This window comes from Cibotium barometz, chromosome 39, assembly GCF_041138505.1.
Source record: "Cibotium barometz isolate CiBa-2024 chromosome 39, ASM4113850v1, whole genome shotgun sequence".
Taxonomy (NCBI): domain Eukaryota; kingdom Viridiplantae; phylum Streptophyta; class Polypodiopsida; order Cyatheales; family Cibotiaceae; genus Cibotium; species Cibotium barometz.
The window spans coordinates 49,129,507-49,152,853 of record NC_141084.1 but is presented as its reverse complement, the minus strand read 5'-3'; the positions used below and the strand labels follow the sequence as shown (position 1 = coordinate 49,152,853).

General features: G+C 43.2%; 1 protein-coding gene across 2 annotated transcripts in view; it reads left to right on the top strand.

Annotated features, from left to right (window-relative positions):
- The window catches only part of LOC147616195 (FAD/NAD(P)-binding oxidoreductase family protein), a 100,615-nt gene that overhangs the window by 62,303 nt on the left and 14,965 nt on the right, over nt 1-23,347 (top strand). The window contains exons 2-3 of one of the 2 annotated variants that reach the window (XM_086778845.1): nt 18,195-18,524; nt 18,672-18,745. In XM_086778845.1, coding sequence (XP_086634971.1) covers nt 18,195-18,524; nt 18,672-18,745 — 404 coding nt within the window. Of the gene's footprint in view, nt 1-18,184; nt 18,525-18,671; nt 18,746-23,347 lie in introns of both variants that reach the window. The other variant, XM_086778846.1, reaches the window with a different exon arrangement.

Genomic DNA, 23,347 nt, shown 5'->3' with positions numbered 1-23,347 from the left:
CACTCTGCTTCCGCTCTGTGCACTCTTTCATGGTATCATCGCTCCCGGTTTAGCAATGTATATTGCAAACCCTAACCATAGAGGGAAGCCATCTCCCTTCTCACACAATGCATAAAGCCATAATCCATAATACACTAGACCCAAGTATTGTTTTCAGCACCTCCTTCTCTGCGTTTTCCTTCAGATCTGTAGCTCTTTCATGCTGCGTTTTTTGGACTGAACCTGGTCACTTTGCCTCTGCGTTTTTCTCTCAGATCTGTAGCTTCCTTTGCTACGTTTTCTGGACTGAACCTGCTGGTTGCTGTGCCCGTTAGTTTGGCTTCATCAACACAGCCTTCTAGTACTGTGTGACCACTTTTCTTCTATTCCATGTGGATTTTGGGACATTGCGGCGTGTTTTCTTCAGGACAACAGCTTCATTTGCTGCGTTTTTCCTCTCCCGTGGGTTTGCTCCTTTGCAGAGAGAGTCTTTTGTGTTGCAGGCTTTGGTGGCACTCTTGGCACCTGTGGAGGACACTTCTTCTTCAGAGATTGTGCGTTTTTTCTTGAGGAGAGCCCAAGCTACTGTCCTTGTTGTAACCTTTCCCTCTTGGACCCTCTTACAGCATATTCTCGGGTGCTGTCCAATTTCTTAGGGCTGCGTTTTGGTGGGAGGAAAGACCCTATATCAGCGTTTTTTTGATTTGGACAGTTTTATTTTATGAGGGTTGGCCCTATTGATTGGATCAATGATGACAGCTTCAGATTTGGCTATCGTACCACTCTCTTGTTATTTCCTTCAGACAAGTTGGATGGTGGTAATTTTCAGTCATAGAAGTTGCAGTTCTATTCTAAGGGAGTATGGTTTGATGGAGTTTCGCTCATACAAGAATCAGTGCTTGCCGGACCTTGCCTTTGCGGAGGATGTGTGGTGGTGGAGGAAGACTGATGGACAGATCTATGGCTTTCTCTTCTTGAATTGTCAGGATTCGGTTCTTCGACACTTCATCTATGCTCCTGATGATGCTTCTACTTTCTATGTGTGGTAGTTGCTTTGTGACCTGTATGGTGATGCCAGTGATCAACAGATGCTTTCTACTTCTGGGTGCTATGCAGCCAGTGATCTTATGGATACTTCTTTTGGAAAGGTTCTTGCAGCGAAGGATAGTGGGCCAGTTTTGCTCACTGCATCTGAGGAGTTTGTTTCTCCTGTTGCCCTGCCTTTAGTTTCTGTGCATACTTCTCCTTGCCAGGATGATATATCTGGTAATGTTTTTGAGAAAGATAGTGGGCTATCTTTGCTCACAGCTTTTGAGGGGGATTTTTCTCCTATTGCTTCGCTCCGATTCTTTCTTCGTCAACTAGTGACTAAGATGTGTTGCTGGTCCCTTTGCCTTCTATGGAGGAGCCTGCTTCTATGCTGTGTGATGCTATTGAGGAGGCTACTACTACTTCAGTTACCACTACTGTGAATGTTCCTACTTCCTTTTTACTGTGTGAGGATTTTGGATTGTGGTCAAGTGTGTTCGTGACGGTGCCTGGGACACAATGGTACTTCAAGGGATTGAAGGATTGGGATTTGGATTTGGTTGGGCCTGTGGAGTCCCGACATCAGTTTGCAGAGGGAGCAGTTGAGGTCTTACATCTGGCAATGCCGACCTTCGAGGAGGGTGCTATTATACAGCATTTGGCTACTCTTGGTACAGAGTTGGAGCATATGGACTCTATTTCTTTTGAGGGTATTATCTTCTTGGAGCTACAGGCTTCTAGGGATTCTTGTGACACTGTGTTTACATTTGGGTTTTGCACCGATATTTGGAGCAGCATGACGCAATCTTCATGGTTGTTTTCTTCTAGAAGAGCAGTGTACCATGCAGCTTGTTCTGTTGCTATTTTAGCTGAGTTGTTGTGGAGATTGCTTGTGGAGCTTTCCTGGTACCTGTTTGCTGCTTTCTTTTGTCTTTGACAGAGGACGACTTCTTCGGCTTCTCGGAGTATGTTCAGCATCTAGTGCTGAGAGGGGGTGTTAGCACATTCATCCCCAGTTTCTCCCCATTTCTGGTGTCCTTTTGGTCCCATTTGTATGGCCCTTGATTGTGAGCTGGCCACCCCTTTTTTTTTCAATATTTTCTTGGGATTTTTCCCAGTCCTTTTGGTATTTTACCAGTCGGCCAGCTCCTCTGCTCCAGTCGGCCAGCTTATTGAGCTCCAGTCGGCCAGCCCTCCTCTACTATAAATAGTGGGTGTTGGCCTCTCATTGTTCATTCAGTCTTGTACATATTTTGCTCCCTCACTTATGAGACTTGTAGTGTCTCTTGCTTGGGATTGTTTTGCTTCAGTATATTCAGCATAGTTTTCTCCATATCTCTCTCTCTCTCTTGCACTCTCTGTTCAGCACATTCTAGTGCCACTCTGCTTCCGCTCTGTGCACTCTTTCAATAAGAGGTCATCAAGTCTCCATTCTATAATTTGTTCCAAGTATCCTTGAAATCCTCATCTGTAGCATAGAGGTCTTTCATTATAGTAAAGTCCATATAATATCCCATAGAAACGGTATGAGTCATGGGTCTCTGAGATAAAGCATCTGCTACTTTGTTGTCTTTACCATGAGTGTGCATAATCTGGAAATGAAATTGGGCTTAATAAGTAGTTCATCTTATACGCTTTTCGGATATCTTAGGTTGAGATTTTGATGATCTGTCTTGATAATAAACTCGACACCCATAAGATAGTGCTTCTAAATCTTTAAGGCATGAATGATAGCCATTAATTTTTTGTCATTGTAGGTGCGGTGTTTTCGGCTCCTTGAAGTCTTTGACTCTCATAGGCCAGTGCATGGACCTCTTGGTTCAAGACTGCTCCAATGCAATCTCTTGAGGCATCTCATTCTACCATGAAACGTTTTGATAAGTCCAGAATAATCAACAGTGGTCCTTTGCTAGCATAGAATTTTAATGCCTCAAAGGATTCTTTTTCAACTTTGGCCCAGTGAAATCCCACGGCTTTCTTTGTCAAATCATGCAGTGGACTAGCTACCACGGCAAACCACTTGATGAACTTTTTGTAGTAAGAGAATAAGCCAAGGAAACTTTGAACTGCATGCACACTCGTCAACTCTGGCCATTCCATAATAGCCTTGACCTTGTCTGGATCCATCCTAAACCCCTTCCTTGGACACATTGTGGCCCAACTAGTGAATTTCTGACAAAAAGAACACTCTTCTTGCTGTTCACAACCATATCCAAATGATTTTGATTCTCTTCCTCATTCTTTGAATGCACAATAATGTCATCAAAGAAAGTAGCTGCAAACTTTCTATGTGGTCGAAATATTCTTTCCATCATTCAGTTGAAGGTAGCCGGGGCATTGGTAAGACCAAAAGGCATCACCTAATACTCATAGAGTCCAAAAGTAGTCCTAAATGCGGTCTTGTGAATATCTTCTAGAACAATCCTGACTTGATGGTAACCACTCTTCAAGTCAATCCGGTTAAAGATGATGGCTCCATCCAATCTATCTAGGATGTCATCAATCCTAGGAATAGGAAACTTGTTCTTCACAGTGATCTTGTTAAGACTCAAGAGCCCTGTAATCAATACACATACACCGAGAACCATCCTTTTTCTGAACCAATAAGATTGGAGAGCAAAAGGGTGATGAACTCGGTCTAATCAAACCCGTTTCCAATAGCTTATTCACTTGCTTCATAATCTCCTCCTGTTGTGCTTGACTCACATGATATGGAGGTCTGTTAGGAGGTCAACTTCTTGGCATGATGTCAATTTGATGATCTTCCGGTCTCTTTGGAGGTAGCTCTTCTAGAAGACCATCTGCAAAACAATCTTAATATTTCTTTAAGAAGTCTTTCCTTTCATGATCAAGAGTTGGGACTGATTCATCACTCTCAGATTCTTTTGGATCTCTGATAAATCAAGTACGAGGTAATAGATTGCTTTATTGCTTTAGGAACGTGTTCATGGCTGATGAGTGGAATAGAATTTCCCTCAACTCGTACATCGAAAGTTACATTCTTGTCCTTAAAAGAAAACCTAATCTTATTTCCAACCCAATCAATGGCCGGATCTATCTTCTTTCGCTAGGTTATACCCAAAATTACATCACGATGTCTAACTTTTCCTACAACAAAGTTCTCATGATCCACATAGTCCCTAATCTGTAAACGAAGCTTTCCCAAAATAGGGGTCACCTTTGCTGACATTCCCTTGAAGGCAGCACGTGCAGAAATAGGAGCTCCGAACCTATCCGCAGGGAGGTTCATAGCTTCAACCACTTGGGGATGAATGTAGTGGCGAGTAGCACCACTATCGAAATGGATAAGCACGGGTTGGTTAGCCACTTTGTCCCAAGCCTTGAAAAGTTGCCTTCTCTCTGGCGGTGTATGATCTTGATGTTGAAGTTGCTTTGGCAATGCATTGGTCGTTGGAATATATCATCTCCAGAGGGTCTACATCACCTTTTTTCATGCTTGTACTGGTCATTTTATGAGACCGTGCGTTGGCATATTTAGCAGATATTATTTAGATTTTTTCTACCAAATTTTAGGCATTTTATAGCATTTTATGCTTCTAGGATAGTTGTCCGTCTGCTACAACTGGCTGACCAGAGTGATCTTATACCTCCTCCACATCCAGCTCCTCCTCCTCCTCTTGCTGGTGCTGCAACTTCGGTGCCAGTTGCTCCTTTACAGCCACCAGTTCCTGTTGCACCAACTTCTATAGCTCCCAATCCCTCTACAAGTCTTACTTTGACTCCGGGATTACCTCCACCAGTGCTTACTTCATCCAACAACATGGGATGAGTCCTCTACTACAACTAGATCTTCTTCTTCTTCACGCTTTGAGAGGAAGGCTGGCCTATCTCAGTGGGTTCAGCAACTCTTTAGAGATTCTGGTCTCATTGATGCATAGCTCTATAACCAGATCTCTATCACCACCCTTGGACCTTGCTGTTCATCTCGGGCTTCCACATCTCATCACACAGTGAATTATACTCTCATGAGTTCTCTCGAGGAGATCGATGAGTCTGTGTAAGGTTCATCCTCATCTCGAAAAGATGTATAAGCTCTCCTCTCAGTCTCTTGTAATCATCCTCTATTTCAGAATGCAAGAAAACATTGTTTTTCTTTGTTTTGGTCTAGAGAGAAAATATTCTAGAGAGAGGTAATACAATTTTGAGATATTTTTGGATATAAAGTTATCCCTTTTATTTAAAATGAATTTTCCTGAAACAGAAGTTCAAAAAGAATTTTTCAATGTGTATTAGAAATTAATTGAATATGTGTAATAGAGACCTTAGCCTAAGGGTCCACATTTTTAGAAATTTTCGATTAAGGTCCAAAGAGTGTTCTAAAGGGCCAATAGGATTAATCCAAGTGTTTCAATAAGAAAAATGTAAAGAATAAAAGAAAATCTCCCAAAAATGAGTAAATTCTCACATAAGATGAAGAGTTGACTAAGTATTGGGTTTATTAGTTAAAAAATGAGATTTATTAGTAAAAAAATAAAATTGACATCTCAGTAAGGAGGGAGGGGGCTCATGAAGGAGACGCCTATTTCACATCATTACTCCACATTTTTAATTCAAAAAAATTAAGATATTTTATCTCTCCTCTCTCCTGTTTCAAACTGGATCAAAAAGTGAGCCAGACTGGTCTAAAACTTGTCCAAAATGAATCAAACTGAAGCTGAAAGCCTTTAGATCCCAATTAGACTTGGTTGGTAGCCTCCCTCGTCTATAATTAGACTCTCATTCCTTTGTATTTTCATCTTTGTGTATTTACGTGTCAGTATTATCTTCAAATTAGTGTAATTTTATTATCCCTCTATTTTGCCTCTTCTTTGGTAAGCTTTGGAGCTTCATTAATCTTCCTCCTCTCTTCGAGATTACCCTCTACATCTTGGTGGCGAAGCTTTCTCTTGTAGGCTTCACTTCTCTCTAAAGAATCAAGCTAAAAATCAAGGGTAAGTCTAAATCAATGGTGTTTTTTTTAATGTTTTCAATGGTAATCTTCTTCCCAACCTCTCTAATGTTTGGGAAGCGTTTTAATCAATGGTTTTTTTTCTTAAAACCAAGTTTTTAGTGATTCATATTATTTAAATAGATTAATGCTAATCTTTTATGCTTAAATATGATATTTTTGATTAGTAAATCTCTCTTTTTGTAAGATTACTCATCTTTATGGTTGAATCCTTCTTGAAAGGATGGATCTTAGTATTAATCTCAGTTTCTTAACCAAAACTCTAGGCTTGACAAGCTAGAGATAGAGATTAAGCATTTTTATGATTTTTATTCTAATTAAAATAAGGATTAATTCATTCAAGCTTGTTTTATGATTAGAAAATTCATAATTATTCATTTTAAGTTGAAAGAGAGTTTATGTTAATATTTTTGTAATTATTTTCATATGGGAATGATAATGGATGTTTTTAAAAATAAACAAGAGGTTTAAATATAATTATGCTTGGGTATGCATAGTGAATTTTTAGATTAAAAGAGGAAATCCCACTATATTTTAGATAATTAGGAGTAAATATTAAAAGTAGAATTTTTAAGAATTACCAAAAAATGTAGTGAAGTTATAGCGACTAAAAAAATAAAATAAATTTGCATAAAATTGATAATGCAAAAAGGGAAATTCTCATTATATTCTATGCATAAGTATTTTAATGCTAAAAGAAGGGTTTTGTTACATTTTTTAAAAATATTTTTATAGTATTTATGCATAAATATTTAAATAGAAAAAATATAAATTTTTATTATATTTATTTTTATATGTGTATATATAAAAATTTAGATGCAAAAAGAGAAATTTTTACAATATTCTATGTACAAACATTTTAAATATCAAAAGAGGAATAATTGTCATATTTTAAAATAAGTATATTCATGGTATGTATATACATGGGTATTTTTATTTATTTATCAAAAAGAGAAATTTTTATCATACTTTTAATTAGGAAAATACCTAAATTAAAATTGATAAACAAAAGAGAAGGTTTTATCATATTTTACGTAGATAATTTAGGGCATGTCAATGCCGAGGTTCAAATAGAGAAAAGAAAATTTTAGTATAATTTTATGTGAACATTTTAAATAAATGATTCTATCATGTCCAAGAAAGAATGAATTTTCATAATTTTGAATTTTTATCGTTATGATTAGAAATCACAGTTATTTTATTAGGTAAATAAGAGAAAAATCTTTAGGAAACAAATCTAGGATTAAATCTGAGTAATTTAGAGTTGGTTCAGCAAGATGCATGCCCATCTCTTGAATCATAAATTAAACCAAGTCTTGTGACCATTCTCATTTTATTAATACGAAGAATGGATAACCGGCTAATCTAGAGAAGGTTTTTCTAAGATCCGAAATCGTCTAGAAACAAGTTAGAAATTCGTTGTAATTGAGGAATGGATCACCGAGATTCGTGATTCGTGATTTTCATTGAGAAAGCTTGGGTTGAAAATAAGAGAGTCTCACACATGGGTTGCAAAGTGTTAGTGACTATGGGCATGAAAGTATTCCAAACTATGCAGTCTGCCACTTTGTGAGGTCCAGACAATAGAAACACTGAAGTGTTGAATTAATTTCTTCTTGAGTAGTTTCCACCCTTTGGACTGTTTCTGTTTGGTGCACGGGAGATGGAGATTTTGAGTCAATTGTGTTGATGAATTGGGACACTTTTTAGTATCATGATCAAAGGATTTACAATATATGCAGTACAGAAAAACAGGTGCCTTGTATGCACAATGTGGATTGGGATGGTCATAGTGATTGCACTAAACACAAGGCATTTCTCTCCTCGCTTGTAGAGGCATTAAGGACGGTTGGTTTTGAAGGATTGCATCCTCTCTTAGAGATGTCGATTGAAAGCTTTTAAGCAAGGCTGCATAGAATTCAGGGAATGACAATTCCAAGATCGATCTTTCTTTTGCCATTGCTTCACTTGGTTTATATGAGGAACATCTCGTAGCATAATCATCTTCCAGCATGTTGTTATCTAAACGTATTGCTTCTTTACAACATTAATCGAATGTTTTCGAGTTGGATACAATGATCAAGTTGTGTAAGCTGTTTTTCTTTAAGCCCATCATGAAACATCTCTTCAATTGAGAATCATTCAATTTTTACCATGACTCACATCGTGAGTCCAAGAGTTTCATCCGTAGGATAAAGTCTCTAATGGTTTCATTTGGTTTACGCTCAATTGAATAGAGTTCTTTTATTACACTCCACCAATCACCTTGTCTTAAAAAACTGTGGATAAGGCTGTTTTCAAGGTTCTAAAGTTGGTCTTGATCGTCGGCATCAATGTGATGAACCATTGACTAGCTTTTCCCTCTAAGCATAAGTTCAATGCATGTACCTTGGTGGCGCGGTTTGGGTTTCCAAAGGCCTCGCATCGCTGTTCAAACATTTGTATGAATTGAACATGATCAGTTGTTCCATTGTATTTGTCCATGATTATGGAAATCTGTACGATTGTATTTCTATATGAGTCACTGAGGCCGTATGTGAGTACTCTTGTTGGGAGGGACTCACTGCAACCTCCCTTCGTAGACTAGTCAGTATATCTAAGGTGTGGACATCCAGGGGTTGAAAAGGGTTTGTACCTATAAGATTGGTGGGAATGTTAGGTAAAGGACCAAAGTCTGGTGGGATCGAAGTGACGGGGGGTGTAAAACCTAATGACATACTTGTTATAGGCATGACCAATGGTATTGGGAGGTGCATTTGTGGCATAGATCTCAATGGCTCAAAGATGTCAGCCATTGGGTTAAATGAGAGTGTAGGCCCACGTAGTCCCTCAATTGCTGCCATGTCTGATTGCGTAGTTGCTCCTTAATGAGCAAACACACCTGTGTTTTTTTTTTTTGCTTTTTATATCATCTCTCACAGTCCGTTATTACAGCCTCAAGAGGCCTGTCGTACTCTTCGCTGGGTCAAACGAGTGTCTATTTGTCCTAATTAGCTTAGACGCTATATGCACGTGAATAACCTCTTAGGGATATTTTTCTAAAAAAGTGCATGCTAGTAACGTCCCAGATGGAAGAGGAAGTCCTAAAACCTATTTTCCATCATTGTCTAAAGATGAAAAATTTTTCCAGGAAATTTTTTCTCTATTTCGCAGCACATTTTTAATCAAATTTTTTTCCTGTTTTGCAGTCGTTCGTGATTTTGTCATTTAGACCCTCAAAAAGTAGCCCGACTAAGATTCGAAGTCACTTTCGTGCTGTTTTTTACTGGCATAGAAACTCTTTTTTTTTTAATTTTTTAAATTTTAAATTTTTAGAACTATTTTACGCCAGAATGTTGGAGGAAGCATTTGGCTTATGGTTTAATCTAAGGAAAGTCATCGAAGGGCGTCTCTCGCGGCAAAGCTTGCCAAGGTCGTGACCAGCCTCGGTATGATTGAAAATGGTGCGCTTCCGATACGATAGGCGACGATCGACGAAGCAGTCCTTGACTGAAGTACTAGGACACCTAAGGAGGATCCTAGAGGGTTTTGACCAGGCGATGCACAGGCTCGTGGCTGCTAGGACACCCATGCGTATATCGAGGAAGACATTGATGGATTGGCGAGAAATTATCTAAGTGAATTGGAATTGAAATTGGATCTTGTTGGTTGACTAGCTGGTCTTCAACGGAGAGTCCGGATGACATTTTGATTGTAAAACAATGGAACTGGAACATTAAGAATTATGATGAAAACAGTGTGGGTTCATTCCAATACTGTTTTGACATTTTGATTGTAAAACAATGGAACTGGAACATTAAGAATTATGATGAAAACAGTGTGGGTTCATTCCAATACTGTTTTGAAGATAGTTGAATCTGAGAAAAGGTAATTTCATATTGGGTGCGTGATTGGTGAGGGGGCCTGGGAACTCTTTTCCTTGGTACCCGTGACAAACACAATCTAATTTTTATAAAAAGGGATTCCACCAATACAGCGGTTGGGCGGTTAACTAACCCATGGGCTGGTTGGGGTTAGGCTGGATCGGTGGATTTCTATAACAAAATTCAGTTAGGTTTAAGTTACGATAGTTAAAGTAAGTCCCAGGAAGATTCTTATTCTATGAGAAAGAATTAACGGCTGTGCTTGGCTTAGGGGAAAAGAACGATGATTTCTATGAACCAAGTGTAAGTTCCTCCTTGATTCGGCCATGTGACCCACGGGTTCGGTCGGAATACAAAGGATAGATAAGATCCTTGACTATGTTAGAAGATTTTCTTGGAGGAATCGCCTATGCTTTTTGGGCGAGGGAAGTTTTTTCCGGGTTTGGTTTTAGAAGAACCATCGGATTAGTCTCTTGTCTGAATATTCGTGGGCGAGACCTTGAGTGGGAAGGCCTGCCCTGCGCGCAAGGTTGCTACTTCCGTTGCTAGCACTCCAGAGTTCGATGCACAGGGGGGACATGGGTCTCGGTCTGAGAGTCCACAGGAGACTCTTTCACAGCCGCAGTGGCGGCAAGCCATGGAAGTAGAGATATTCTCTATTGAGAGGAATCACACTTGGCCTTTGGTGCAATGGTCTTTACATCGTCATGAGTGAAATGGATTTTTCAAAGTCAAGTTTCATGGAGATGGGTCTTTGGATAAGTACAAAGCCCGCCTTGTTGCTCGAGAATGTGCTCAGAAGGCAGGTGAAGACCTTGATGAGACATTTGCTCCTACAACCAAGTATACCACCATCAGGATTGTTTTGGCTTTGGCTCGTGTTCCAGATGAATGTCAAATCCGGTTTTTTGAATGGAGATTTAGAGGAGGAAGTTTATGTCGAGCAGCCTCTTGGTTTTGTGATTCAAGGACATGACACCCATGTGTATCTTCTGCGGAAGGCTCTTTATCGTCTCAAACAAGCACCCCGTGTCGGGTATGAGAAGATTGATGCCTTCTTGTTATCTCTTGGCTTTGAGAGGGCATATGGTGACAGCAATCTCTATGTGCTTCTTTCTGATGGAGATATTTGTGTCATTGTTTTGTATGTTGATGACCTCATTCTTTCTGGCTTAGATACTGGGTTGGTCACATAGGTTCAGTCCAAGCTTTGAGAGACATTTGAGTTTATTGATCTTGGCTTTTCTACATTATTTTCTTGGGGTGGAGGTTTGGCAGAAAGATGACTGTATCTTCATTTCTGAGCAGAAGTATGTGAAGAAGCTGCTCTCACTTTATGGGTTGTCAGATTGTACACCTCTCTCTTGTCCCATGGATGCCAATGCCAAGTCATCCAAGGAGGATGATACACCCTTGGTGGATTCCACAGCGTACCGGTAGATTGTTGGCTTATTGCTTTACCTAGCCAACACCCGTCTAGATATCTCTTATGCTATAAGTGTTCTCCACCAATTCTCATCAGTCGCTCGAAGGTCTCATTGGTAGGCAGTCTTGAGTTATTCGTTATTCGTTATTCGCATCATCTATTCCAGTGGTGCTGATTTGGCTGGTTTCACAGCTTCTGATTGGGTAGGCTGCATTGATACTTGGAGGTCTGCATTTGGATATTGCTTCATGCTTGGTATTGGATTGGGTACTTGGAAGTCTCAAAAGTAGAGGATTGTTTTTGCTTCTTCCACCGAGGTTGAGTACAAATCTTACCTTCTTGTCTCCACTGAGGCACTTTGGATTCATCAGATTTTGGAGCATTTGTGTTGTGCCAATACTTTCCCAGTTACCATCTTCTCGGATTCTTAGAGTGCTATTCTTTAGCTCAGAATCCTATGATACTAGGACGATTCAAGCATATTGAGGTGCATTATCATTTTGTACGTGATTGGATCGAGTTGGGACTTCTTCGGCTAGCCTACTGTTCTACCAAGGACAATGTGGCTGATGTCTTAACCAAACCACTTTCGAGATCTACTTTGGAGGTGTTACTTTAGCGTGCTGGTATTGGACTGCCTATCCGGCGTTGAAGAGGAGGTGTTGGAATATATCATCGCTAGAGGGTCTACATCACCTCTTTCATGCTTGTACTGGTCATTTTATGAGGCCTTGCATTGGCATATTTAACAGATATTATTTAGTTTTTGTCTACCATTTTATAACATTTTATGCTTCTAGGACAACTGTTGGCCTGCTACAATTGGCCAACCAGCTCTCTTGAGGGATATATAAGGGTGCTCACCCTTCCCCTCACTTTTCATCTCATTCTTGCATATCTGTTGGAGGTCATTGGCTGTAGCAACAGTCTCTTATGCTTGTAAGCACCTACGGGCTTTCCTTGTGCTCATTTTCAGCAATAATCAACTGTTCCCAGCCTTCTACAGTTTGTGGTTTGGGCCTACAACCTGTGTTTGCTCTTTCTTTCATTGGTTTGGGGCGGCTTGGTTTCTTGATTTGGCTTGTCTGGACATTTTACAGCCATATGTCCCTTCTTCCCACATTGGAAACACTTTCCTTCCTTGACATACTCTTCAAGTTGCTTGTGGGGTAGCTTCTTTCGGTAAAGTGGAGGTTTATCCCCTTCTCTGTCCTTCTTTTCCTGTGACTTGTTCCTTGATTGAGATTTTGCTTTGAACCTCTTCTTTTGAGATGGATCTCGATTATTGTTCTTTGTTTTGCCCACCATCCAAGGCATGTGTAGGGCCTCGACTTGTAGAGCTTTGTCTTGTGCTTCCTCCAAGGTTTTTGGTCCCGCCATGTAAATTGCTTGCATAAGTTTAGGTTGACAAACTTTCGCATTTCCATTAGTAATGGAATGGAAGTATAAGAAGTAAATTTTAATGTGAAAAGTTATCAAGATAAGTTGCCACATTCTCACCGACTTTTTGCTCTACCTCATCCCATTCTTTCTGCACATCTGCTTCAAAGTTTGCGGGAAGGAACTTCTTATTGAACATGGTCTTGAAATTGGTCCACGACTTTGGCTCGGTCCCATCTTGTGTAACTATTTGGGCTTCCTAGCTCTATGTCACACGATGGAACACATGCCCGGACACATGGATAGGGTGATGAAAGCATGGAAACAAGGATCATGAAGTTGGCTCACGAAAAAGAAACAAAAAGCAAGAAAAAGCAAAAAGTCAAACTGGGTTGACCTGCAAGCCAGGGGCACCATTGGCAAGAGGAGACTGAGTTGGACCAAAAAGCTAAAAGTTGCTTTTCAAAAAGCAGCTCCAGGGCCGAAATGCAAGGCCCTGTGTGTGAAAATATGCCCAAACATAGTATTTTACCCAACCCAAAAAGGGTTTTATTTTGGCAATTTTTTGTCTTTGCTGGTGACTGACAGCTTTCCCTGGCCGACCAACAGCCCAACAACATATATATAGAAATGCATCATAATTCAATAAAAACACAACATATAATCATCACAAATTTGCTGCAGCTGTCAGTGCTTTTTCTGCATCAGGCTGATTATCACCATCGTTTCTGGATCAGACCCTGCACTTGCAGCAGTCGTCGGCCTCCGATGGATTAGCAGCACTGTACCCCGTACCTGCAGCAGTTGTCGTCTTTTCCTTCTTTGTATCTGCAGCACAGTACACAGAAGTAGTCAACTTTCTTCCCTGTACCTGTAGCACACTTTAGGGACAACAGCCCATTCTCTGCTCATTCACCATCTATTTGGGACAGCAGCCCACTCTTTGCTCATCACTCTGACGACATTTACCATTCGGGAAAGCAGCCCATCTGTGCTCACCTCATTTGACAGCTACCTTCCCTTGTGATGGAGCACACCATCTGCCTGGGACAGCAGCCCTCTCTGCTGCTTAGATCTGCATTTATCTGTAGTCCACTCTTCTACAGATTTGTGTTTATCTGCATCACCTCACCTTCGGAGAGCCTCCGCCTCACATCGACGTGAGCCTTCGTCACCGACGGTGCTTCTACTCCGACCTCGTCTTTGCTTCTTCGACGGTCTACTACTGAGAGTCTCCTCACATCAGAGGGCTTCTTGTATTGGATTTCATTCACCATCATACATACCCTTATTCATCCATTTCATGCTGTGTTGATTTGCTCTGATCTCTCGTACATCTAGTCTTTTCGTTCTTTTTCCCTCGCATGGTATTAGAGTTGTCGTGAGCAAAGGGATTGAAGACCTCCAGAAACACAGCATGGATCGTCTACCCATGATTTCGGAGGACCAGCCTTTGTCTCTAGATATTGAGTCTCCTTACTCAGATCTGGACCACACGGAGAATATGATTTCTTTCTCATTGGAGAGCCCCGCTCGAGGTCTTTCATTGGGAGAGAGTCAGCCTATCTACACCTACTCACCCTCTTCACCTTTGGCATCTTGACCTTCCTCTCCGAGCTTATCAGACCTTGCTTCGAGAGGGGGATACATGCCTACAGCTAGTGTGCTAGTACTGGACCCCAGTGTCCAGCCTCATCTGGAGAGCCGTGCTGCGCAGTCTAGCCGACAGCCTAGACTTTGTTATGGTTCTCTCTTAGGGAGGACATGTATCAATATGGTCATTCGGAGATCCACTATCATCAACTCAGCCAGAGACCGCGTCAGGTTCGTATGTACCTTTGAGTGTTTGTGTGTCTAACACTTCCTAGATGTCTTCTTCTGTAGCGCAGGTTCAACATACGATACCATCAACTACTCTCGATCCCTAGAGTAATGTAAACCTGAATAGAGGAGGGTCTAGGAATAGAGTACGCTCCTAGATTACTGGAGTTCAAGGAGTTCACCTTCTATTCGTGTTCCTAATGTGTTTTGGAATACTGCACAACCACAAGCACAAAACCCTCCCACCCAACCCATGTTTCTTCCTGTTGGTATTGGCATGTAGCCATTACTGGCGGCACCACCATAGGGACCTGCATATGGGTTTTACCCAACACAGGGATCTCTTGGCACCACGCCTCTCGGCATTGTTTCGCCACCCAGCATTCCGGGGTATCAGGTAGTTTACCAATCTATCTCAGGCACTACCCAGTTCCAGCTTATGCGCCTCCTCAAGGTTTTGTGCCTCAGCCAATTACTCCACGTGTACCGAGTGCCCAGCCTTATATTTCATCTTATGGAATATCCTCGCTAGGTTCTATACTTGTGCTAGGTATTAGTGGATTTTTGGGAGTTCCACTTAACCCTCTACACTCCGGATATGGGTACCGGCCATCTTGGACCCCATCACCTTCTTCCTTTCACGTCTTTATGTCCAAAAATGCTTTCACAAAAAAGACTCGTTTTAGTGGGTCTAATTACACCACCTGGGCTAACCTTATGGAATGCGTTTTCACTTCCCAAGGTTCTTGGAACCTGGTGGGACTTGAAGCGAAACCCCATCCCTCACTAGCACCTCATGAAGTCATCCTCTATTGGGAAGCGAGAAATGCCACTGCCATAGTGACACTCATGCAAGGCCTTCTGTCGGAGTTTCATTCACAACTCCAGCAGTTTCCCTATGTCTCTGACAAATGGACATGCCTTGCAGAGAGAGATGCAGCACTGTGATCGCACGCGTCGCAGTGATCTCGAGCATCAAATCCAAATATTCTCTATCAAAGAGGAGGATGACCTGAACATCAAAGTTGTTGAGTACCGATGCCTTAATGCGGAGTACACTACTCCTCCAAGTCTTAGGAAGACCAGGTCATTACATTATTGAACAAGTTGCTACCTAGTTTCTTTACTTTTGTCACCAGACCATTAGTTTAGAACCTATGCCTAACCTATATGAGTGTGACTCGTGAGTGCCAACTCCTGCGCTTCGCTTGGTTGCATGACTAGTTTTACCCCAAGAAGTCATCTTCTTCCTCCTCTACTCAAGCGGGGGCCCTTGTGTCCAATACCACCTCTACTCAAAAAGGGCAGCAAGGGAAGGGGAATAGCAACCGAGGTAATCAAGGCAAAACCCAAGGCAACACCATTGATCCCAAAAACCATGTCTCAACACCCACTGCCTACTGGCATGATATTCCCAAAAAGAATAGATTCTGCACTCGTTGCTAAATGCTTGGACATGTTGATGATGAGTGTGGCATTAAAGCCAAGGAAAATAGAGGTAGCAACCCTAGCACCAACAACAACTCGAATTGCCCAAACAACCAAGGTGGCAACAATACCCCGAAGTCGCAGTGGAGAGGGGTTAATACTCCAGCACCTACTTTGTAGGGTCCCCCACCAGGGGTAATACTCCAGCACCCACTTTGCAAGGACCAACAACAAGGCACTTGGTACGAATTGGCCCAGATCTTCTCAATGGCGAACCACTGGTTAGGCCCCCCCCCCCCCCCCCCCATCTAGGTCAGTTTCCTTTGCCACCCCGGAAGAGATGTCTGATTGGTCATCATTCACACCACATCCTGGCCCCTCGGCCAATGTCGCCCAAGTCACATCTGAGGTTGACTTTGGCCACTCTTCCGAAAGGAAAAAGAAACAACGGACTAGACGAGGCAGTCAGCGTGTGGAAGCTTCTGCCCTCGTTCAGATCTTCATGAATCCTGTTTCCATGCTTTCATTAACTTGTCCATGTGTCCAGGCATGAGTTCCATCATGTGAAAAAGAGCTAGGAGGGCCAAATAGTTATAGATCTTATAAGCCATTGCCCACCTTAGTTGCTAGTTATAGTCATCCAACTCTTAACAATATTGTATATGGGCCAAAATCAAATTATCAAACAGTTGTTTATCAAGCAACCATTCACCTGACTAACAATGGACTGGGTATTTTGTAGCAGACATTGTTTTACTTTGCAGGCATTGATTGAAATATTACAACCTTGATCTTTTGTGTGCAGTCATTGAGATCAAGGAAAGAGCCATGGTGTTCAGGGTGGAGAAGATTGAAGCAAGCTTAAAGCAAGGCGGTGTGAGAGGTAAATGCGATAATTATCAAACCTAATGGTTTGGGATTTAGAGATGCTGATGGCTCCTTCAAGGAGTTGGTTGACTGCTAGCTGCTCAAGGTGGAAATAAGCTGAGAATGCAACTTGTACCTCTTCTTTGGAGACTTTATCCATGCATTTGTGGTGACTGGAGGGTTTGACAAATACATACTTTACATGCTCTGGGATCTGCGATTGAAGCAACTTTAACTTTTTACAAACCTTGCTGCAGCTTGTACGTTCCTCTTTCTGAGCTTTAGAAGCCCATCCAAGCTTTCATAGTGTCAGGGGTTGCACACAAGCATCTGTGTACCGCAGGGTGGGGCAAATTCAAGTGAATTACAAGCTATATAGCAGCTTACTAGGTCGCCTATAACATCTTTGAGTTGATAAGGAGCCTACAACTTAAGCTTCACCTGAGCAAGCAATTCAACTTACAAGATCACAAGCATATTCAACTCGTAGTTTGCATGGTACCCTGCTTCTTTCTATAAGGAACCTGTTTTCAGGAGGTGGTTGGCTATATGGAGTGGTGAGTCTGTAGTAGTTTTTAAAATTTGTATGACATGCCTTTCAAATTTACTGACTTTGCAAACTTTGCTAGTTGAGGATCTGCATCAATGAAAGGCGGAAAGCTCATAGTGATGCTTGGTTTCACTGATGGTGAAATGTTGATTTCAATCCCTTCACATCATACTTCTAGACATGCACTGATCTGGCACAGTGCGTTTCTTGTGATAAAAAGGCCAATTCGAATCATATCTGCATGTCCCTCAAACAACATTCCATGACTTATGGCACCTGTAAGGATTGATTGTTATAGTACTTGCTGATCTCACTGCTGCATAGATGAGGATAGCTGCTCAGTTTGCGGAATGGCCACTTTTTACTCGAGGACATATAGAAACGCTCTCCATGTCTAAAAGTTGTCTCTCTTTTGCCCAAGATCTTGGTGCTATGGAACACTTCAGGAATGCACCTGGACATAATCTAATAGCTACATATCAAATAGCACGACTCACAAGAGTTGGTTGTTTTAAAGGATTTTTAATGTTACTGGTTGTCTTGGACAAGCTCACAGGGAGGATTGTTTAAGGTGATGTGCACCTGTTCTTTCTGCCCCCTTATTCTCATAGGCCAAATGTTAAGTTTCTTTGAAGTTGTGCAAGTTGTGTGTGCACGCGCGCGGGCGGGCCTAATTTCAATCTTGTAATTTTTGTTTCTACATGATTTGGAAAGAAAACTTGCAAAGGTCAACTTTATAATTTGCATTCATGTGATTAAATGCAAGTGAGTTGTGACAAATGTTTTACATATGGATTTGGTTTCTTGTAATATGAAGAACTCTCTTTTGTTGTCATACCTCTCGCTCTCTAAAATTTTGAGTGCTTATAAAGAATTACACAGGTACTTGATGCAATTGGGGAGGAAGTAAAGTGTGTACAATATGACAGCTGGATAGGCTACCTACCAGAAGGAATTTTCAAGTTTACAGCAGAAAAAGCTGCATATGAGGCAGAAATTTTTAGGGTTGGAGGATCGAAGGCAGGTGCCGAGTGGAGAGAGTTGGAGAGAATTATGGAGCCACTTGCAAGAGCAGCTTCTTCCCTTCCTGCTGCAGCTTTAAGGCAAGATCTTGGTGTGTTATTAACGGTGGGACGCTTTTTGCCACGCTTGCTGCCAAATATAGCATATACAGGCAGTCTTCTTGCACCATTTTCAGATGTAGTCAACAAGGTACTCTCTATCTAAATATGTTGCGCTTGGTATTTTAGCATTACAGGTTGTATGAAAAGTTGGAGTTCTTAATGTTCAAGGTTCATATTTTTGACAGAGAGCTGGATTCCAGTAAGAGTTTATTTGACCATGCGGTTTCCATCACAGGTTGTCAAAGATCCTTTTCTTAGAAAACTGATTGACCTAGAATGCTTCGTTCTCAGTGGTCTACTTGCTGATAGGTAAGTTATTAAGTTCTCTGAATAGATTGTTGTGTGTGTGTGTGTGTGAGAGAGAGAGAGAGAGAGAGAGAGAGAGAGAGAAAGCTGTATTAACGTCTACTAGAGGCCGAACTCGACCTATGAGACAAAGAGAGAGAGAGAGAGAGAGAGAGAGAGAGAGAGAGAGAGAGAAAGCTGTATTAACGTCTACTAGAGGCCGAACTCGACCTATGAGACAAATCAATGTACAACTGTCAATGTCCTCTGGATGTCCAGAAAAAAAAAGAGGACAAAATGAACATGAAATAAACTATGAAAGTATTGAGCTAGTGGGGGGGGGGGGGGGTGATGGATGTAGCACTACTGCTAGAGGCTCAGTATGCAACCTATATGCGTAGGGTATACAAGAATGCAATGAAGATCTGTCTAGCTCCAACCAGTACCATAATGGGGGTGTAATATGTGATACATAGGCGATGGCGAGGCCAAAATCCCTCGGAGCATGATCTCCGGGTGTGAGTGTAAGTGATCTAGTCGATCCTGGATATGGTGCTGATGTCGAGCCCGTATCTCTGTGATCTCCCTCTGATGTAGTCTGGGAGTCTAGTAGCCTGGTGCTCTCGGTCTCGGTCTGGCTCGGAGGTCCTCAGCACGCTGAAGTGTAACCCCCTCTTGTGTCCGGGTAGGCACTGGGATAGATCTCTAGAAGAAATCAGTGAGCTGGAGCTGTTGCCCACCTCTCCCTGTGGTATGAGTCCGTAGTAGTGCCTCTCTGTGGCGCTGTGTCTCTAGCAAGAACTGGCCAAATCTGCGTTGGTATGCGGATTCCATGATATGGCGGAGTGAGGGATGTCCACTGAAGATGGTGGTGTATCTCTCTCTAATGTCACTATATGCTCTGCATCTGCATACATAATGCTCCTCACTCTCAACCTCCTCTTGGCATAGTCTACATATCCTCTCTGCACTGGGGATCCGTGTGCCCTGCCTGCCTCAATCTCAAGTTGGTGTGATGACACTCTGAGCTGGCCAATCGCCACTCGGGCACTGTGAGGCATGTACACATCCATATATCCGGGTCGCTGAATGAATCCATCTGCTGAGATACGCATAAACTGATCTCTGTAGTATAGCATCTTTGGTGGTAAAGACTGGCTAGGTGTAATCCAAGTCTCCTGAGTGTATCGTTGCCATAAATCGTGTCGAAGGACTCTGTTCCTCTCACTGTGAGAGAGCTGGATGTGTGGTGCATGTATGTCATACTGGAAAGGTGGCAGGTGATCTATGTTGAGACCATGCTGAGTGAGCCACTGTATCATCTGTGAGTACCATGATCTCCACTCTTTGCGAGCTGCCTGGACGCCTCAAAAGCTCTATGTGAGAGTTGATCTGATGGCATATCTCTGATCCTCTGTATGAAGCAGATCGTCTGGAAGAGGGCCTCTACTAGCATAGGAGGTGCGGCAAACTCCGCTCGGACAATGTCATATGGGACGGAGGTTTTACTGCGGATCATCCGTGAGAGCATGAGAATTTGAGGCCTCTCTGTCTGAGACCATGTGGAGGTGGCGCGCCCAGGTGCCCATACTGCTGCAGCATACATCAAAGCAGGGGTGACTAGTGTGTCAAACAACCACCCCTTGGTGCGGGGCTCCTGGAAGTGTGCCTAGTGACATTGTCTCTCTAGCATGGCTAGAGCTGCATACCCTCGTGTGAGTCTATCCCTGGCTGCATGTGTCATAGTAAATCTTCGTGGCGGAGTTGCAAACGTTATCCCCAAGTACACACATAAGTCTACCACCTCTACCTGTCCTCTTGCTAGTGTGAAGATGGCCTGTCGTCGAACCGGTCCTGAGGTGTGAAGAATCATGACCTTGGTTTTCCCAAGGTTCAATGTAAGTCCTCTCTGTGTGCAGAAGTCATCGAGTGCATGGAGATGATGCTGGAGTCCCATTTGCGACTCAGAGACCAAAATAATATCATCTGCATATAGCATAATGTGGAATGTGGTACCTGAGATGTCTACCCCGTCCCCACCACCGTGAACAATGAAGTCAGCCACCTCATCAATGTATAACCCAAATAGTGTAGGAGAGAGTGGGCATCCTTGCTTCACACCTATGGTGCTAGCAATAACATCAGATAGCCCCCGAGACATCGTATGCGCCCGAGGACCTGCTCATATAAAGCATAGATGCCCCAAACCATCTCTGATGGGATCCCCAATGATTGGAGGCGTTGGAAGAGTCTCTCCCGTGGCACCGTGTCAAATGCTTTGCGAAAATCCACAAAGCAGCAGTATAATCTCCTCTCCCGTGCCCTAGCCTGATCAATCAGACATCTCAGAGTGAATATATGGTCAATAGTGGAGAAAGCTCGTCGGAATCCAGCCTGCCCTGGTGCTCGCAGTCCCTCCTTCTCTGCATATGAGCTCAACTCTGCCTCGAGCACTGCATCATAAAGTTTGGCCAATGTATGACCAATCATGATAGTCCTATAGTTGCTGGGGTCTAGCATGTCTCCCGCTTTGTGGAGAGGCACGATGGTGTGCATAGTCCACTCAGCTCGTAGGCCCTCCACTAGTGCCCTATTAAAGAGGTGAGCAACAAAGGGTGCTAGTGTGTCATTGCATAAATAAGATGCTCACTCTGTATACCTGTGTGGTCAGCCGATCTCCCATGCTATAACCGACGGATAGCTCTCTCTACCATCGAGGCGGTAAAGAAAGTAGAGGTGGTGGTAGGACGAGGCTCCTGTGGCTGTGGTGTGGGCGGTTGCTGAGGGATATGGTAGAGGCTCTTTGCATATGTGTGCCATGTGTGTGGATCCTCAACCGGGGTATGAGGGCGAGGCTCTCTCATCCTGCGCCATGCAGTGGCTGTATCTCTGCTCATGAGTAGGTGGTATATATCCCAGTACTGTGCCTCCTCATATGCACGCCTCTTACTGCGTGTGAGTGTCCTTATCTGTCGGCTCGCTTGTCTCTGTGTAATGGTCCCGAGTGCTCTCTGGGCACGGAGGTGTGTGTATAGCTCTCTGCACTCATCCTCATACCACCGATTCTGGGACATGCTCCCAGATCTATCTGTGTGCGCAATGTGTGTATGATGGGGGAAACTGCGGGTGGCGGCTGTATGTAGTAGAGATGACATCTGAGTGGTGAGTGTGTCTAGAGGTGACAGGGGATCCATCTGGAGTAGCCCGTCATATACATGATGCTCATATATGTCTGCTAGGTCATGGGTGAAGTAGGAAGTGGTATGCGATGCCTGTGTGGGCTCTGTGGGTGCTGGTGTGGAGCTCGCCAGTGACAGCAAGAGGTACGTGTGATCTGCATCGATAGTACAGGGGGGGAATGGTGAAAGATGTCACTGCCTGTGTGGTCTCCATGGACCCCATGATGTAGTCCACTGTGCTACCTCCCCTTGACCGTGGAAAGCATGTCAGTGCTCCTGAATCCTGCTACTGTCTCATCCCGTTATAAATAACGAGATGGTGTCGGGCTCCCAACTCAAGTAAGTGATGACCATATCTGGTGTTATCCGGCCCCATGTCCTCTGACACCTTGCAAGCTCCCGTGTCCTCCACCTCTAGTGTGTGCATCACCTGGGGGTGCTCGAAATCATAAATGTTGCGCTGTCGGCTCTATGTCCGTGCATTGAAGTGCCCCATAAGGAGGACTTCCCCCAGGTTGGAGTAGTGTATGATCTCATCTGAAAGGGTTGCATATGGTGACTCTCCCAATGGCCCTGTGTCCTCCTCTCTACTCTCCTCCTCTGTTGTCGTGGCATATCTCGATCCTCTAGGAGAGAAGTAGCATAGAGCAATGTATAACACCCTGTCTGTCGAGAGCTGCAGTCTGATCCACATGTATCTAGCCTCCTGGTCACGTGCTACCACCCATAGGTGCTCATGTAGCTCTCGCCTGAAGAGTATCGCTATAACTCCAGATTCTCTCGATGTGCTCTATCGTGTGGTCCCCCTGGGTGTAGACTCCCACTGATAACCCTCTACTTTGGGTAGCCCCCTCTTTGGGCTCTGGTGTGTCTCTGTAAGTAGTATGATGTCCCGTGCCTCCATGACCTCCTCCATCCTCCGAGGATGTGTCCAAAGTGCTCCATTGCATTGCCAAACTGCTATATGTATCTGTGAATTTGGATCCTCCATAGCCGATGTCCCATAGGCTGCCTGGCGCTAATCGGTGGCCTTGCCATCGATGATGACACGACCATCGCGATAGAATGCTCTCTTGCCCTCTTTCCGGGCCTGTAGGACTCTCGGCATGCATGTTTTCCTGTGTTCTATCTGCATCTTTATAAGGTCGTCATCCAAATAGATGGGATAATCCTCGTAGAATCACCCTCTTCCTCATGAAGGTGGCCCTTTCCGTCTCTCCTGCAAACTGTAGGATGAGGGCTCGCTTGCGTGTTGAGTCTTTCCCGGCTCTCCATGTTTTGGTGAAGGGGAGAGGGTCCTCTTCCCTGTAGTCGAGCTTCGTGCATAGAAGCTGTCCATCTTTCTCGAGAGTGGAGTTGGGTGTCTCGGCTATACCTGTGACTCAAATGTTGAGGCGGCGGGCCTGCCTCATCTTCTCCTCTTCAATGGTGGTGTGAATGATTTGGT